General features: G+C 31.7%; 2 protein-coding genes across 4 annotated transcripts; both read left to right on the top strand.

The window, feature by feature from the left end:
* Window positions 1-403: 403 nt before the first annotated feature.
* LOC143071896 (MIF-like protein mif-2) lies at window positions 404-16,574 on the top strand. Of its 3 annotated transcripts, XM_076246570.1 has the most exons (5): window positions 12,028-12,085; window positions 12,303-12,425; window positions 14,041-14,213; window positions 15,078-15,189; window positions 15,712-16,574. In XM_076246570.1, exons 2-4 carry the CDS (start codon window positions 12,318-12,320, stop codon window positions 15,187-15,189), a joined length of 393 nt encoding a protein of 130 aa, XP_076102685.1. In that variant the 5' UTR covers window positions 12,028-12,085; window positions 12,303-12,317; the 3' UTR covers window positions 15,712-16,574. The 3 variants fall into 3 exon arrangements, with proteins under 3 accessions (XP_076102684.1, XP_076102685.1, XP_076102683.1); XM_076246569.1 differs by lacking the exons at window positions 12,028-12,085; window positions 15,712-16,574 and adding an exon at window positions 404-485 and having other exon boundaries at window positions 15,078-15,326; XM_076246568.1 differs by lacking the exon at window positions 15,712-16,574 and having other exon boundaries at window positions 15,078-15,326.
* Window positions 478-3,740, top strand: LOC143071897 (MIF-like protein mif-2). The gene is made up of 4 exons (XM_076246571.1): window positions 478-498; window positions 961-1,083; window positions 2,457-2,629; window positions 3,503-3,740. The coding sequence occupies exons 2-4, from the start codon at window positions 976-978 to the stop codon at window positions 3,558-3,560; spliced, it is 339 nt and encodes a 112-aa protein (XP_076102686.1). The 5' UTR covers window positions 478-498; window positions 961-975; the 3' UTR covers window positions 3,561-3,740.
* Window positions 16,575-17,132: the final 558 nt, after the last annotated feature.

Genomic DNA, 17,132 nt, shown 5'->3' with positions numbered 1-17,132 from the left:
ACGGCTATACTTTTTGATCTTTTTTGGTTTATAGCTCTTAATAATTTAAAGTAGCTTTGGATTTTCAAATTGTCGGAAATTATTCCTCAACATATTATCGAGATAGGAAATACAGAGAGCAATGTGTATGTACTTAACATACCTTATATTTTAAAGACAATGTTTTGTAGATTGATATTAACCAAATCACGCGTTTTACGCGGTCATAGGTTACATTCGTACTTTTATCATATAAATAAAATTCCCTCATCACGTTGTCTATTAATTCTTAGAAAAATCTGATGATGTTGCTGTATTATTTTTTTTTTTTTAGATATATCTAAAAATTATTTCCATCATTGCTTTTAATAGGTTCAAGTCCAATGATAAAACACTTAGTTATATCAAGTGGCTAGCACAGATGAATGCATTATAGTTATCATGTTATAAAGATAGCGGTTTGTATCTTATCAAAGTCATTCGGTCATCTGTCTTACATTGTAAAGGTAAGTTAACACTGTACGTGTAAATGGTTTATGCTTATTCTGAAGTCTAGAAGAGAAATTGTCAAACTGTAAGCTTTTGGTTTAAATTTAGTCAAACAATGTCGGCTTGTATGTAAATATGTGGTAATAAGTATCAAAGGTACCAGGATTATAATTTAATACGACAGACGCGCGTTTCGTCTACATAAGACTCATCAGTGACGCTTAGATCCAAATAGTTATACCGCCAAACAAGTACAAAATTGAAGAGCATTGAGGACCCTAAATGCCAAAAAGTTGTACCAAATACGGCTAAGGTAATCTATTCCTGGGATACGAAAATCCTTAGTTTTTCGAAATATTCAAAGTTTTGTAACAGGAAAGTAATAAGTAATAAACACCCCATTCTTCTGTCAAAAGAATATATATATCTTGACATACTGGCAATGGTTAGATTTTCACTGCCATATTTTATGAAACCTGTTTATTCTTACAGTGAAAAGTTATTATCATGCCAAAAATAATCATCCACACAAACTTAAAAGATGAGGATATTCCTGCTGGGTTTGAACATACAGTGGCGGTGAAGGTATCCGAGGTTGTGAACTATTCAACAGAGGTAATATTTATGTATATTTGGTTGATAGGACAAGATCGAGACAACAGTAAAACAATATAAAAGACATCTTTAGATGCATTCATCCACGCTACTTTCTATACAATATGTCGATTCTGCTACCATCAAAGCACACATTGACAGTAAGGATTCATTTGTTTTCATGGGTATAAACTTTTGTGGATAAAGGGAAACTTGTATGTTCGTTGGTATTCAATTTCGTGGTTCAGCCAAGATCTGCAAACAAGCGTATAAAAAATCTGCCATTCATAGAACATGTAATTTCGTGGTTTACCTGTTCCCACGAAATCCACAAAAAATGGTATCTAACGAATAATAATGAATCCACAGTAATAGACGACCACTTAGAAAGTTCGATATTAAGAACAGGCATATGAGTATGCTTTTATTTTAGTAGTTCAGAATAATAAAAATTCAGTACAGACCATTTTTATTCTATATCGCAAACATGTTCAATACATGAAAATAATGAGAATACATGTTTGAATTATAATTCGTTAATTTGATTGGCTAACAGCAATCTTGCGTCACTCTGAAATTAACCTTCATTTCATAATGATATGTAACTTTTCTTGATGATACGAGCTTAATTCCACCATAATGTGCACATGTAAATAAAAGAAAAACTTGATAGAAATCACGTTTTCGTGAGTCTAGCAAAATATAAGCAATTAAAAGTTTTGAGTTCTTCTTTGGTAATTTTATAGGAAAGCGTTGACCGTGTGCACATTTTTAGAACTTTACGCTTCATGTAGATTGTACTTCGGTCAACGTCTTTGCATCCCAATAAATTTACAAAAAGACGCATTCAATTCTAAAATCAAACAGATGTGGGATTCACCTCAATTAGACGGTTATCCATCGGCATATTCAACAATGTGTTATTCACCACAAATAGACGGTAATACATTTGTACATTCAACATTTTAAGATACACCTCAGCGAGGCAGCAATCCATCTACACATTAAATAATGTTAAATTTTCCTAAATGTGACAGCAATCCTGACATTAAACAGAACGATAAAAGCACACGCCTATCAGAGGACTACGATTTGAATTCCGACAGAGCTTTGGATAGTAAAGTTATTCCTGGAAGGATTATTAAGTCTAAACTTTTTGATGTATATAGCATTATTTGGTGGAAACTAGTTCTATTGTTTACCTTTAATATTTCTCATTTCAAAGGTCAAGTAAATCTGCTACGACCAATATTAGATTAGAAATTAAACATGAATAAAACGAGAAATCAACCCTCTACAAAGGACCATAAAAACAAGACAATAACCCTACTTTGGACCTTATATCAATGTGAAATTTAGAACGAAAATTAGCTCGGAGCTATTAATATTTTCAGAATATTTACGTCAGTATCACCAGAGGAGATAGAATGAGCCACAATGGTAGTAGTGATCCCATGGCATTTATAGATATGATGACTTGTGACAGGTTCAATGAGAAAAACAATCCAGGATATTCTCGTCAGTTCCTGAAGTTTTTCTGTAAAGAACTAAGACTGCCTTTGTCTAGGTATTTATGCTTGATGGTAACGCTATAGCTTATAAAACATCGACCTCAGTGAAATACGTGAACAATAGATTCCAGATTTGATTAACCAATCATAACCTTCAATGAGCATACTAGTATACTAAAATTAACCATTTCACAATGATTATCATAGCATAACAAATTAATTAAGATACATTTGTGCACATACAACTGAACGAGGCCAATAATATACTGAATAATATCATCTGTAAATTAAAAAGTTAATTAACATACACTATGGTCTGCTCTATGGTCTGGTTGTTGCCCCTTTCACACATTCCCCATTTCCATTCTCAATTTTATACTTTTAATTAATTGAAAGTTTTCTAAGCTATCAAATTTATTACAGTGAAATTTTATATCTTCTATAGTCTCTTGCCATATAAATCAGTTTAGAAAGGACACTTGAAAAAGATGGCTATTATTTAGCAATATAGGCAAGAAATAACGGTATTTGCTGATTATAAAAAGAACATTGTAAAACAAAATAAATTTGCGTGAAGAAAACAAAATGTGGTGTATTTGTCGATTAGAAAGCAACCCAGTGATATCTTGGTGTTAACATACAGTATTCTATTTAGTAAATCATAACGGACTTGTGTGGGTTTGTATTGGGAAGGAGGCTAAATTTTTCACTATTTATTATTCATCTTTTTTTTAATTTTTGGTTTGTCTGTGAGCAAAGCACTAGTATATCTGCTTTACACATATCAAAATTTTTGAAGGAAATGGTAAATGCCAAATCATAATTATAGAGCATATGTGTAAAAGTAATCGATTGCGATGTCATACTTATTGTGTTGTTTGCAGATAGAAAAAGTGTAAACATGGTAAACTTATACTTGTTTATTTCAGAGTTTTGATACAGTATCATGAAACACAAATACATGATTATGGATATATACGAGAATAAAGTTCCGGAAGCTTTCCACGACAGTACAACCTACAAACCTTAAGTCAGTATCACCACATAAGTACAATGACGGAACTTGACGGTAGTGATATACAAATCACACTCGGTTGTCTATAAAGCATTAACAATAAAATAACATTTCACATACACAATTTTAATAAATAGAAAACCTAAGCTTTACTTAAATATTATTTTATGTAAAAACGAATGTGAATACCAGACTTATTATCTTATACTCCCTTAGGTGTTCCGTTAACCGAGACTCTTCTGTGGTTCTTGAACCAGAAAGGTTAGAATGTCAAACCAATTGCTTTTTTAAAGAATATTAAAGACCAAATATTCCAAAAAGTTGTGCCAAATCAAGCTAATGATATCTTTGTCAACGTACTTATTTCACTAGTGGCTTCTTTTTAATGGGACATATTTATTCAGGTAACAATTAAAGAATGAAATTTAAACAAAAATGGAAAAGAATATTTTCTTAATCTGATATAACAATGAAATCAGGAAAATAGAATAACTATCTTGTAAGTTGCTATTGTAAATTGTTTAAGGGGAAATTTCAAATCACTTTCTTCAGTGACCTTTTTATAAACCAATCAGTGGCTTGCTTAGTATTCATTTGAAATTACTTCATGCATATTAAGGCCGAGAACAACTCAAGAATCAATACAAATGGTAGAATCTGCAAGCGATTAAAAGAGAAAAACGTTAGAATCCAATAAACATGAGGTAATGTTGGATACCTACAGAATGTTTGCCTTGCAACAAACCACTCAAGTACCTTCAGAATTTGTTGGAATGGTCCTTTTCCTACACGAGGAGGTAAATTAAATGTCCAAATTTCGATCGAACATGGTTGAGAGTTATTGCATCTTGCACAGAAAAACATCCACTAATTAAGAATAAGTAAGCAATGGTTTTACTGCAGGGACTGAAGAAGTCTAGGGATGATGATTTTTCTATATGACACAAAAACATTAGGAGTTTGCATGGATTAGAGGAACACTGACATGTAATTAAAATTGAAGGAAATTTGTAACAGAAAAACTTCAATACCGAAACATATGAAATAAGTCGGAATAAGTATGTTGGACCAAAAAAGATCTTCACTACAAATATATGGGGAAAAAAAGAAAGTCCGACACAAACGTATGTGTTTTTCGTCAGAAATTTGCCTGAAAAGATTGGTGAGAAAGGAAGAACAAACAACAATTATTCATCCCTAATTTTTATTAACTTTGTATTTGCATTATCTCATAGATCAAGTTTATTCGTTCAATGTATTTTCATTTGTGTTACTACGTCTTTTGATTGAGATAAGCCATTCCAATTGATACTTTATAGTGTGTCTTTCTATGTTGTGATGAAGGTTTGGTACCATTAAAACATTTAAACTCGCTTTAGTTGTTTGCACCTGTCCTAAGTTAGGAATCTGATGTTCCTCGTTTCTCGTTTTTTATATAGATTAGACCGTTGGTTTTCCCGATTGAATGGTTTTACACTATTAATTTTTTTGTGGCCCTTTATAGCTTACTGTTCGGTGTGAGCCAAGTCTCCTTGTTGAAGGCCGTAGCTTAACCTATACTAGTTTACTTTGATAAATTGTGATTTGGATTTGGATGGAGAGTTGTCTCATTGGCACTCATAACACATCTTCCTATATATATTAGTTGTGATTACAATTATTTGTAGATCGATAATAACAAATCACGCTTTTAAGTAGGTCTGAGGTGAAAGTGTTACTTTTGAACAATATGAATAAAATGTTATACGAAGTTGTTTATTAATTGTTTTTAAGAATAAGTTGATGTGCTGTATTATTGTTGTAATTTTATATTTTTTTCAAATGTATATTGAAGTGTTATCATTTATCAACAAAAAATTAAGATTTTGGCAATTTATAGGAAAACAAAAATGTTCAGCGATTCTTATTGCCGTACAAAAGCAGTGATAAGGTATCCAGTCGTTTGATGTGGTTGAGCTTTTGATTTTGCCTATTTGAGTAAGGACTTTTCGTGTTGAATTTTCCTCGGAGTTTAGTATCTTTGTAATTTTACTTTTAAATGACTTAATGAATGGCTATTATTTATTTTGAATTTATTGAACCATAAAATTAATTTTTGACTCTTCACATTGAATAATCCGCGAAGCGGATTATGTAAAATGTGAAGAGTCAAAAATTAATTTTATGCGTCAATAAATTCAAAATAAATTATTGCCATTCATTATAAATAAATTTCTATCAAAAATAAGGCTCAAAGAACTTTTTATATTATTTATATTAACCAAAACAACGTACACACATGTTGGCGTATGAATACACAACGTCAGAGTGGGCGTGTCGCATAAAAATTGATAACATTGAAAATAAAACTAATACTTTTAACCAATCAGAAGACAGTAAATACACCAAATTTATTTATAAAAAAATAAATGCAACAAATCATTAATGACACTTATTTTAAAAAAGATAGAATATTTATTTATAACTTCTATGTTAATCAGATGTAATCGTTTCATATGTCTTATTTTTTGTATCGGTTCAAGTCCAAGGATAAATTACTTTGTTGTCTAAAGTGACTAGGTCAGATAAATGTAATTAATAATATGGTATCTTTATGTAATGAAGGCTGTGTAAGTTAAATAGACTTGATTATTCATGTTATGTTGTCCTTGAATATATGTATCCCGGTATATAATATATAAAGTAGAGCATATGTGGTAAAGTGGTCTAGCGTGTTGGGCATTGTACAAAGCGATTTGGTGCCACGATATCTCAGTAGCATGAGTTCGGATCCCGGCGAGGCAATTAGAAAAAAAAATTTAACAGATCTAACATTGTTAGGTTGGTGTTTAGACGAATTAATTATATATTCTATAAGTACGTCTAAACAAGTCTCAGCTCTTTGACATATTCATCTTTTGGATCACATGTGAAGCTGATGCACGGCTAATACACATATTACATTCATAATTACTCTAAATGTTAGCACAACAATGGTATATCGAGGCAACATGGCCTGTATTGTGTCAAGCGCTCTAGACCTCTTAACCACCTAATACCGGAGTCACACATCAGCGTATATCACCGACGTACGCGGGTGTGGTCAAATACCATCTATTCTGCTAATGGGTTAGTAATTTTGGACCAATTTAACTTGTCAATCATATCTGTATCGTGTGCTAAACGAGCTTTAAGCATATTTAGGACGTACGAGAAGCGTACATGAGCGTTTATCGGGTGTTCAAGTAACGTATGTTAGCGTATGTCTGTTTTTTTGCTGACGAAGATTTACGTTGGTCTGTACGCCAATGTGTGAAACAGCATAAACTGAAGTGAATAAGAGTTATCATGTATATAACATGCATATTGTATCATGTACTGTGTAACAACTCTAGATTCTAAAAACGAAGAAATGATGAAAGAGGTCACCGAAAGCTGAATTATAAGGTCAGTCTAGTTTGCCGAGTGGTCTTGAATGATGCAGACGGTGTTGCCTCGATATCCCAATAGCATATGAGTTTGAATACTGACGAGGGAAGAATAAAAATATGCTTCCTACAACTTATTTTCGCGGATACTTTATTTCGCGTATTACCCTTTCTAGACCACTTCGCGGCTATTTAATTTTGAGATTGTCAATTTATTGGATGTATTATAATAAGCAAAGATAAAAGTTTTATTTATTCGCGACGATTTATATTTGCGTTATTTTTCTACTCGCGAATTACGCGAAAATAATTAGCACGCGAAATTTAGTTGGTTTACAGTATTTGTAGAATTAAAAAGGTTGGTGCTGATATTTAGAGTAATTCTTACCCGATTTCCTCTTTACCGAATATGTTTTTATTTTGTTATTTAAGCAATGCATGGTTCAATAACCAAGTCAGGAATATTATATGGCAGATATTATCTAATAGTTCGTTTCTATGAATGTTGCATGGTTGTTTGTTTTCTGTTATTAAATTATTTTCCTTTTATAATTTCTATTTTGTCCATGGTTTTAGTTTTAATTTGGATTTGTCTTCTCTCGATCGTTTTGATCTGCGGTATACTACTGTTGCCTTTATTCATTGGTCAAAATTCGATAATGACGTCAAGTTCATTTGCTTTTCTCTGAATTTTCTATTGTGGTGTCACGGAAAAGGAGACTATGCCTGATGACTTCCCATAAAAGAACACATGTTTGCAGATCACTTGAAAAGAGTTTGCATGTATATTATTTAATAATAAATTTACTAGAGAAACAGATTCCAACACTTTATTTGGTTATGGAATTATTGTAAGGTTTATGCAGATATACAAAATGAAGTAATAGTGCCAATGACCTCTTCTATGTTTCAGGTCTGTTTTGATGTGATCCCGTTTTGCTTTCTTATATTTGTAGCATTTTCTTGGCTAACGGTTTTGTTGGACCTTTGTTTCCAGGTCGATGATGATCATACCAGGGTCTGATATAACTGATTCGTTGATTGAAGATTAAACTACTGTTAGGTTTGTTTACAAACACAAGGTTTAGAAGATTACCTTTACGAGTTGATACTGTGTGTATTTGTGTAAGGTTGTGTGTTTTCGCTATGTTAACTAGTTCCTCTCTGTCTGGTTCTAGAGCTGTGTCCCATATGAAGTCGGGACAATTGAAGTCTACTGCTAATATGACATTGTTGTTTCCATTGGGCTTGACATTCTCTAGTGATTTTTTTGTAATTTATTCAGGTGTTTTTGGTGTCTGAAAAATCGGAAGTTTTTTTCGGAGGTTTAAAATGTTCGACTTTCCCTGTTTGCATGCGCTCTTTTATGATAAAATTTAGTAAATGATTTGGCTAGTTTGTGATATCAAAAACCCTGGTGTAATAATTTCTCAGTTATACACAGATTTCTTTCCGAAAACATAATGAAATAAGTTGAAGTACTAATCAAACTTTAACAAAAAATATCTTTACAACAAAAAATTGGAAAAAAAATCTTAGGATTTTGTATTATTAGAATTTGCTGTTACATTTTGAAAAGTATTTAAAATTTAGGAATATGTCCCATTCATACAAAGCTCTGATTCCTTGCCCAGCTTTGGCTATACTTTTTGGTCCTTTTAGTTTATAGCTCTTTTAATAATTCTAAGTAGCTTTGGATTTTCAAATTGTCGGAAATTATTCCTCAACATGTTATCGATCATAATACAGGGAGCAATGTGTATGTCCTAAACATACCTTAGATTTTAAAGACAATGTTTTGTAGATTGATATTAACCAAGTCAAGCATTTACGCGGTCAGAGGTTACATTCTTACTTTTTAACATATAAATAAAAGTCCCTTCACGTTGTCTATTAATTTTTAGAAAAAAAAACGGATGATGTTGCTATATTAATTATTTATTATTTTAGATATATCCAAAAATTATTACCAACATAGCTTTTTATAGGTTCAAGTCCAAGGATAAAGCACTTAGCTATATCAAGTTGCTAGCACAGTTATCATGTTATAGGCTATCTTCATGTTATAAATATAGCGGAAGATGAAGTTTAAGGACTTTTTCCATGTGAACTTGTCCTTGAATATTTATATATTAAAAGAACTCTAAGTGAAATTATTACGACAAATATGCTTATTGTGAATGACTCGAAGGAAAGCACATTAATCAATTTAAAGAACACGAATTCTCAAAAATGTCAACGCGATTTGATATAAAAGAAAAAGTACAAATTAAGTTCACAGCAAAGGATAAAGTTAAAATCACAAATAATAGTAAACTTTGAGGAAAATTCAAAACCGAAAGTCCCATGTCAAATGGCAAAATCTAAAGCACAAACACATGAAACGAATGGACATTAATTGTCATATTCCTGACTTGTGTAAACAATGGTGGATTAAACCTGGGTTTATAGCTTTAAACCTATCACTTGTATGACAGTCGCATCGAATCCCATTAATTTGAAAACGATGCGTGAAAAAAAAAACAGACATAATAGGCAAAAATGTCAAAATAGGGGTACAGCAGTCAACAACGCGTCACAATCTTCATCAGAACAAAAACAAACAAATATTTAACAAAGAAGCACAAAAAAGCATATATCACTTTTAACAACCACGTTTATTGCTTTCTTAATAAGAGACCATACTACTCAAAATTACTACGGTGGCCTATGTGCCCATATATCTTAAAACTGCATTTTTAACCTGAACGACGTATAATCACGGGTAGTAAGGTCGTCATATGGAGGATCGTTTAGTACAGTGATTTTGTCATAGTTTGGATGCATTTGACATGACCGTGTTAATTAAGTGTGTTTGATGACAATCAATGCAAAAATGTAAACATTCGGATATTTTCGGATATGACGGGAAAAAATGCGTTTGTTTACTTTTTGAAAGTACGAAATAATTGATTTAAATGAATGTTTTAACACAATTAAATAAGAATATAACTTTCTAATGTATAATCACAAGATTAAAGTCCCCAAAAGTGTAATTAAAGCAGCTGAATCCATGATATCGTTGACTGGATGCTATACATTTTAACTATAATTGCGATGAATTATCACTGAAAGTGCAATCATTTCTGATGTGGAATTTTTGCAGGTGCGATGATTTTTCATTATTATTTTATATGATAATTCGAAATGCAACAACTGTAAATAGTCTTAAAAATTACTTTTATACTGATGATATTTAAAAAGCAAACTGGTCGTAGATGATCACTTAAATATGCACGGGTATAACCAACTTACCCAAACCCTCCTAGTAGGTTTTGATCACTACGTGAAAAAAATTGTTTTTGATTGGCCCTGGTAAAAATAACAAGTTACTTTGCCTGGAAAAAATTTCAGGTTATTTTGCATGGACAAAAAATACATTTTACTTTGTCTCAATGTAAACAAAATCCAAAGCCCCATCCGTCCCCTATCAGAAAATCAAATGGTAGCTACTTTAGCTGTCCAAATTTTATGTATAAAATGATGGCGACCGCGTGTCATAGGAAAGGATATATTTAATCTTACATATAGATCTGGGTCTGAACAAATTATCAGAGAATATTGACAATATAAAAAAGAAGATGTGGTATGATTGCCAATAAGACAACTTTCTACAAGAGACCTAAATGACACAGAAATTGTGCAAAAATACGGGTTTCAACAATGAGCAATACATACCACTTTTACGGCATTGATATATTACCTCAGACTTTCACACTCACAAAGTATTCATATATAATCAATCCTTCTGACTTTATAAATTATGTTAGAGAGTCGGCTAAATTACGACTTTATATGATGAAAATTAATTAAAATTCTTCTGTGAAAATGCATCGCATATACAACAGTAATGAATCGCTCTTCAGTGAAAATGAAATTATTATTCAACAGTTAACATGAATCGCATCACAAAAACAACAAAGTTCGCACATTACATACACTGATTACAAAGATTTTTATTGATTCGTAATAATAATTGATAAACTTTGACGTTATGTCGGCTGAAATCCAAATCGAAATTGTGATCTTTCATATTTTAAATTCGATCTTTGAAAGTATTTTTTTATTGTAAATTCACATATAGTTTTAAAACCATTATGTTTTAAAACTGGTGTCCATGTCACGCGTAACGATTCTGTTTCATAAATGGTTGAAGACTTATGATGTCCTCTCAATATCTTTTGGTTAGTTTTGTAGCAGGGTTACTGTATCATGGACCTATAACCCCACATCTCCTTTTTTCATCATAAACTGGTTCAAAATTTGAAATAAAGAAAAACAAACAAATGTACAAATTTCTAGGAAAAATGTAAAAACAAGAATTTGCAACTTTAAAGTAGAAGTCTTTAGCTATTTGACTAGTGATGCCGCTCACAATATACTTGGCAGAATCAAGCATGGACATACAGAGAAAAGATTCTATGTGAAACAGAAGCAGCGCTATGTATTGATTTGTATAATTATATCGAGAGCTAGTTTGAAAGAGCAGTGACTTTTAAAATTATATTGTAGAAAACTTACATGTTTAATTTACGCTTTGACAATTACACCCAATAAATTTGGCTTTTTTTCTTCTTAGGCAGTTAATATATAGTGTAACTTCGTTCAATAACAGGCGCTATCAAACAAATTTTCAGTATTAAAGTGAAACACATATGTATTTATTTCGATCTAAACCATGACAAACTTGACCAAAACCATGACGAATTTCTAGACTCTTAACTGAACCATGTTAATCGCTTAACAAAACCATAGCAATTCCGATATCTTGCTTATTCTGCATTAATTTCGTGAAACAACAATTCTAATGTAGATCGTTTGACATCCAATACAGATTCAAACATCTTATTTGCTCTTCATCTGCTTGTGTGAATAGAACAGAGGCAATAGTTTAGAAACGTAACATAAATTAACCATGTCAAACTTATCCAAACTATGACAAAATCACTGTACTAAAATCTCCTCGATATGACGACCTTAGAACCCGTGATAATGATGACCATGATGTTATCTTATCAAAGTCATTCGGTCATCTGTATTACATTGTAAAGGTAAGTTAACTACTAAATGGTTTATGTTTATTCTGAAGTTTAGAAATTCAAGAAATGAAATTGTCAAACTCGAAACTTTTTGTCTGAATTTAGTCAAATAATGTCGGCTTGTATGTATATCTGTAGTAAGTAATAAACACCTCATCATTAATCTGTCAAGGAATATATATATCTTGACATGCTGGCAATGATTATATGGTCACTTGCAAATTTACAGTGAAAAGTTATCATCATGCCAAAAATAATCATCCACACAAACTTAAAAGATGAGGATATTCCTGCTGGGTTTGAACATAAAGTGGCGGAGATGGTATCCGAGGTTGTCAACTATTCAACAGAGGTAATATTTATAGATATAGAAAGATGTGGTGTGAGTGCCAATGAGACAACTCTCCATCAAAATAACAATTTATAAAAGTAAACCATTATAGGTCAATGTGCGGCCTTCAACACGGAGCCTTGGCACAAACCGAACAATAATTTAAGCTTTTGTATAGTATGTATATTTGTTTGATAGGACAATATCATTAAAACAGTAAAACAATGTCAGAGACATCTTGAGATGAATTCATCCACGTTACTTTCTATACAATATGTCGATTCTGATGCAATCAAAGCAACCATTGAATTCGGATACTGTGGATTCATTTATTTTCATGGGTATAAAGGGAAACTTGTATGTTCGTTGATATTTAATTTCGTGGTTCAGCCTAGGTCTGCAAACAAGCGTATGAAAAATCTGCCATTCATAGAACATTTAATTTCGTGGTAAACCTATTCCCACGAAATCCACAAAAATTGGTATCCAACGAATAATAATGAATCCACAGTAATAGACGACCACTTAGGAAGTTCGATATTAAGAACAGGCATATGCATACGCTTTTACATTAGTAGTTCAGAATAATAAAAATTCAGTACAGATCATTTATATTGTTTATCGCAAACATGTTCAATACATGAAAGTAATGACATTAAATGTTTGAATTATAATTCGTTAATTGGATTGGCTAACAGCAATCTTGGGTCTCTCTGAAATTAACCTTTATTTCAAAATGATATGTAAATTTTCTTGATGATACGAGCTTAATTCCACCATAAAGTGAACATTTGAATAAAAGAAAAACTTGATAGAAATCATGTTTTCGTGATTCTAGCGAAAAGTAAGCAATTGAAAGTTTTGAGTTCTTCTTTGGTAATTGTATAGGAAAGCGTTGACCGTGTGCACATTTTCAAAAATTAACGCTTCATGCATATTGTCCCAACGGTCAACGTTTTTGCATCCCAATAAATTTACAACAAGACGCATTCAATTCTAAAATCAAAGCAAATGTGGGATTCACCTCAATAAGACGGTTATCCATTTAAATATTCAACACAGTGTAATGCACCTTAAGTAGACGGTAATTCATCGACATATTTAACAATGTGGTGTTCACCTCAAATAGACAGTAATAAATTTGTACATTCAACACTTTAAGATACACCTCAGCGAGACAGCAATCAATCTACACATTAAATAATGTTGAATATTCCTAAATGAGACAGTAATCTTGACATTAAACGGAACGATAAAAAAGCACACGCCTCTCAGAGGACTACGATTTGAATTCCGATAGAGCATGGGATAGTAAAGTTATTCCTGGATGGATTATTAAGTCTAAATTTATTGATAAAATTGAGAATGGAAATGGGGAATGTGTCAAAGAGACAACAAATGCATATAGCATTGTTTGTTGAAAACTAGTTTTATAGTTTACCTTTGCTATTTCTCATTTCAAAGGTGAAGTAAATCTGCTACTACTAATATTAGATTAGAAATTAAACATGAATAAAACGAGAAATCAACCACTGAAACAAGACTATAAAAACAAGACACAAAAAACCCCACTTTGGACATTATATCCATGTGAAATTTAGAACTAACATTAGCTCTGAACTATTAATATTTTCAGTGTATTTACGTTAGTATCACCAGAGGAGATAGAATGAGCCATAACGGTAGTAGTGATCCAATGGCATTTATAGATATGATGACTTGTGCCAGGTTTAATGAGAAAAACAATCCAGGATATTCTCGTCAGTTCCTGAAGTTTTTCTGTAAAGAACTAAGACTGCCTTTGTCTAGGTATATATGCTTGATGATATCGCTATAGCTTTTAAACATCGACCTCAGTGAAATACGTGAACAATAGATTCCAGATTTGATTAACTAATCATAGACCTTCAATGAGCATACTAGTATACTAAAATTAACAATTTCACAATGATTATCATAGCATAACAAATTAATTAAGATACATTTGTACATTTGTGCACATACAATTAGAAGAGGCTAACAATATACTGAATAATATCATCTGGAAAATGACAAAGTTAATTAACATACACTACGGTCTGCTCTCTGGTCTGATTGTTGTCTCTTTGACACATTCCCCATTTCCATTGTCTATTTTATACTTTAAATTAATTGAAAGTTTTTATATCAAGTATCATTTCATTCCAGTGAAATTTTATATATTCCATAGTCTCTTACAATATAAATCAGTTAAGACAGGACACTTGAAAAGATGTCCATTATTTAGCAATATAGGCAAGAATATTTTGGTTTTGCTGAATATAAAAAAATATATTGTAAAACAAAATAAATTTGCGTAAAGAAAAACAGATGTGGTGTATTTGTCGATAAGAAAGTAACCCAGTGATATCTTGGTGTTAACATACGATATTCTATTTAGTTAATCATAACTGACTTGTGTGGGTTTGTATTGGGAGGGGTAGAATTTGTTTTTTTCTTTTTTTTTTTTTTTTTGACATTTAGTCTTTTTACGTTTTGGTTTGTGAACAAAGTATATCTGCTATACACCTTTGAATGGAAGAGCAATTGCAAAGTCATAGTAGAGCATTTGATTAAAAGTTTAAGATCGTGATGTCATATTTATTTTATTGTGTGCAGATAGAAAAAGTGTAAACTTATACTTGTTTATTTCAGAGTTTTGATACAATATCATGATGCACAAATACATGATTTTGGATGTATAAGACAACCACCAGAGTATAAAGTTCCAGAAGCCTTCCACGACAGTACAACCTACAAACCTTAAGTCAGTATCACCACATAAGTACAATGAAGGATCTTGACGGTAGTGATATACAAATCACACTCGGTTGTCTATAAAGCAATAGCAATAAAATAACATTTTACATACACAATTTTAATAAATAGAATACATTTACGTTACTTAAATATTGTTTTATGTAAAAAAACAAAACGCATGTGAATACCAGGTTTATTATCTAATACGCCCTTGGGTGTTCCGTTAACCGAGACTCTTCTGTGGTGCTCGAACCAGAAAGGTTGGAAGGTCAAACCAATTGCTTTTTGAAGAATATTGAAGACCAAATATTCCAAAAAGTTGTTCCAAATCAAGCTAATGATATCTTTGTCAACGTACTTATTTCACTAGTGGCTTCTTTTTAATAGGACATAATTATTCAGGTAACAATTAAAGAATGAAATTTAAACAAAAATGGAAAATAATATTTTTTTTAATCTGATATAACAATGAAATCATGAAAATAGAATAACTATCTTGTAAGTTGCTATTAATTGTATATTGTTTCAGGGGAAATTTCAAATCACTATCTTCAGTGACCTTTTTATAAACCAATCAGTGGCCTGCTTAGTATTCATTTGAAATTACTTCATGTATAATAAGGCCGAAAACAACTCAAGAATCAATACCAATGGTAGAATCTGCAAGCGATTAAAAGAGAAGAAAGTTAGAATCCAATAAACATGAGGTAATGTTGGATACCTACAGAATGTTTGCCTTGCAACAGACCACTCAAGTACCTTAAGAATTTGTTGGAATGGTCCTTTTCCTACACGAGGAGTTAAATTAAATGTCCAAATTTCGATCGAATATGGTTGAGAGTTAATGCATCTTGCACAAAAAAAACATCCACTAATTATGTATAAGTAAGCAATGGTTTTACTGCAGGGACTGAAGAAGTCTAGGGATGATGATTTTTTTCTATATGACACAAACACATTAGAAGTTTGCATGGATTAGAGGAACATTGACATGTAATCAAAATTGAAGGAAATTTGAAACAGAAAGGAATGTTGAAAGAAAAACTTCAATACCGAAACATATGAAATAAGTCGGAGTATGTTGAACCAAAAAAGATCTTCACTACAAATATATGGGGAAAAAAAGAAAGTCCGACACAAATGTATGTGTGTTTCGTTAGAAATTTGCCTGAAAAATTGTTGAGAAAGGAAGAACAAACAACAATCTTTTCATCCCTAATTTTTATTAACTTTGTATTTGCATTACCTCATAGATCAAGTTTATTCGTTCAATGTATTTTCATTTGTGTTACTACGTCTTTTGATTGAGATAAGCCATTCCAATTGATACTTTATAGTGTGTCTTTCTATGTTGTGATGAAGGTTTGGTACCATTAAAACATTTAAACTCGCTGTAGTTGTTTGTATTATTATGTTGTCATTTTAATGTTATATTTAACAATGCCATCAAAGTGCGAGGTTTGGCATGCCACAAAACCAGGTTCAATCCATCATTTTTTTCTTTACAAATGTCCTGTACCAAGTCAGAAAAATGGCCATTGTTATATCATAGTTCGTTTCTGTGTGTGTAATATTTTTACGTCGTGTTTCCGTTGTGTCGTTTGTTTTCTCCTATATTTGAGTGTGAATTCACATTACTATAAGACGTGTCACGGTACTTTTCTATACCAAATTCATGTATTTGGTTTTGATGTTATATTGGTTATTCTCATCGGATTTTGTCTAATGCTTAGTCCGTTGCTGTGTGTGTTACATTTTAATGTTGTGTCGTTGTTCTCCTCTAATATTTAATGCGTTTCCCTCAGTTTTAGTTTGTTATTCCGATTTCTTTTTTTGTCTATAGATTTATGAGTTTTGAACAGCGGTATACTACTGTTACCTTTATTTGCACCTGTCCTAAGTTAGGAATCTGATGTTCGTCGTTTCTCGTTTTTTTTTTTAGATTAGACC

This window comes from Mytilus galloprovincialis, chromosome 4, assembly GCF_965363235.1.
Source record: "Mytilus galloprovincialis chromosome 4, xbMytGall1.hap1.1, whole genome shotgun sequence".
Taxonomy (NCBI): domain Eukaryota; kingdom Metazoa; phylum Mollusca; class Bivalvia; order Mytilida; family Mytilidae; genus Mytilus; species Mytilus galloprovincialis.
This window is presented reverse-complemented; position numbering and strand designations above follow the sequence as displayed.

Coding starts and splice junctions, on each gene's coding strand:
- LOC143071896 (XM_076246570.1), top strand. CDS start 12,318: ATGCCAAAAATAATCATCCACACAAACTTAAAAGATGAGGATATTCCT. Junction 12,426..14,040: donor TTGTCAACTATTCAACAGAG/GTAATATTTATA, acceptor TAATATTTTCAG/TGTATTTACGTTAGTATCAC. Junction 14,214..15,077: donor CTAAGACTGCCTTTGTCTAG/GTATATATGCTT, acceptor TGTTTATTTCAG/AGTTTTGATACAATATCATG.
- LOC143071897 (XM_076246571.1), top strand. CDS start 976: ATGCCAAAAATAATCATCCACACAAACTTAAAAGATGAGGATATTCCT. Junction 1,084..2,456: donor TTGTGAACTATTCAACAGAG/GTAATATTTATG, acceptor TAATATTTTCAG/AATATTTACGTCAGTATCAC. Junction 2,630..3,502: donor CTAAGACTGCCTTTGTCTAG/GTATTTATGCTT, acceptor TGTTTATTTCAG/AGTTTTGATACAGTATCATG.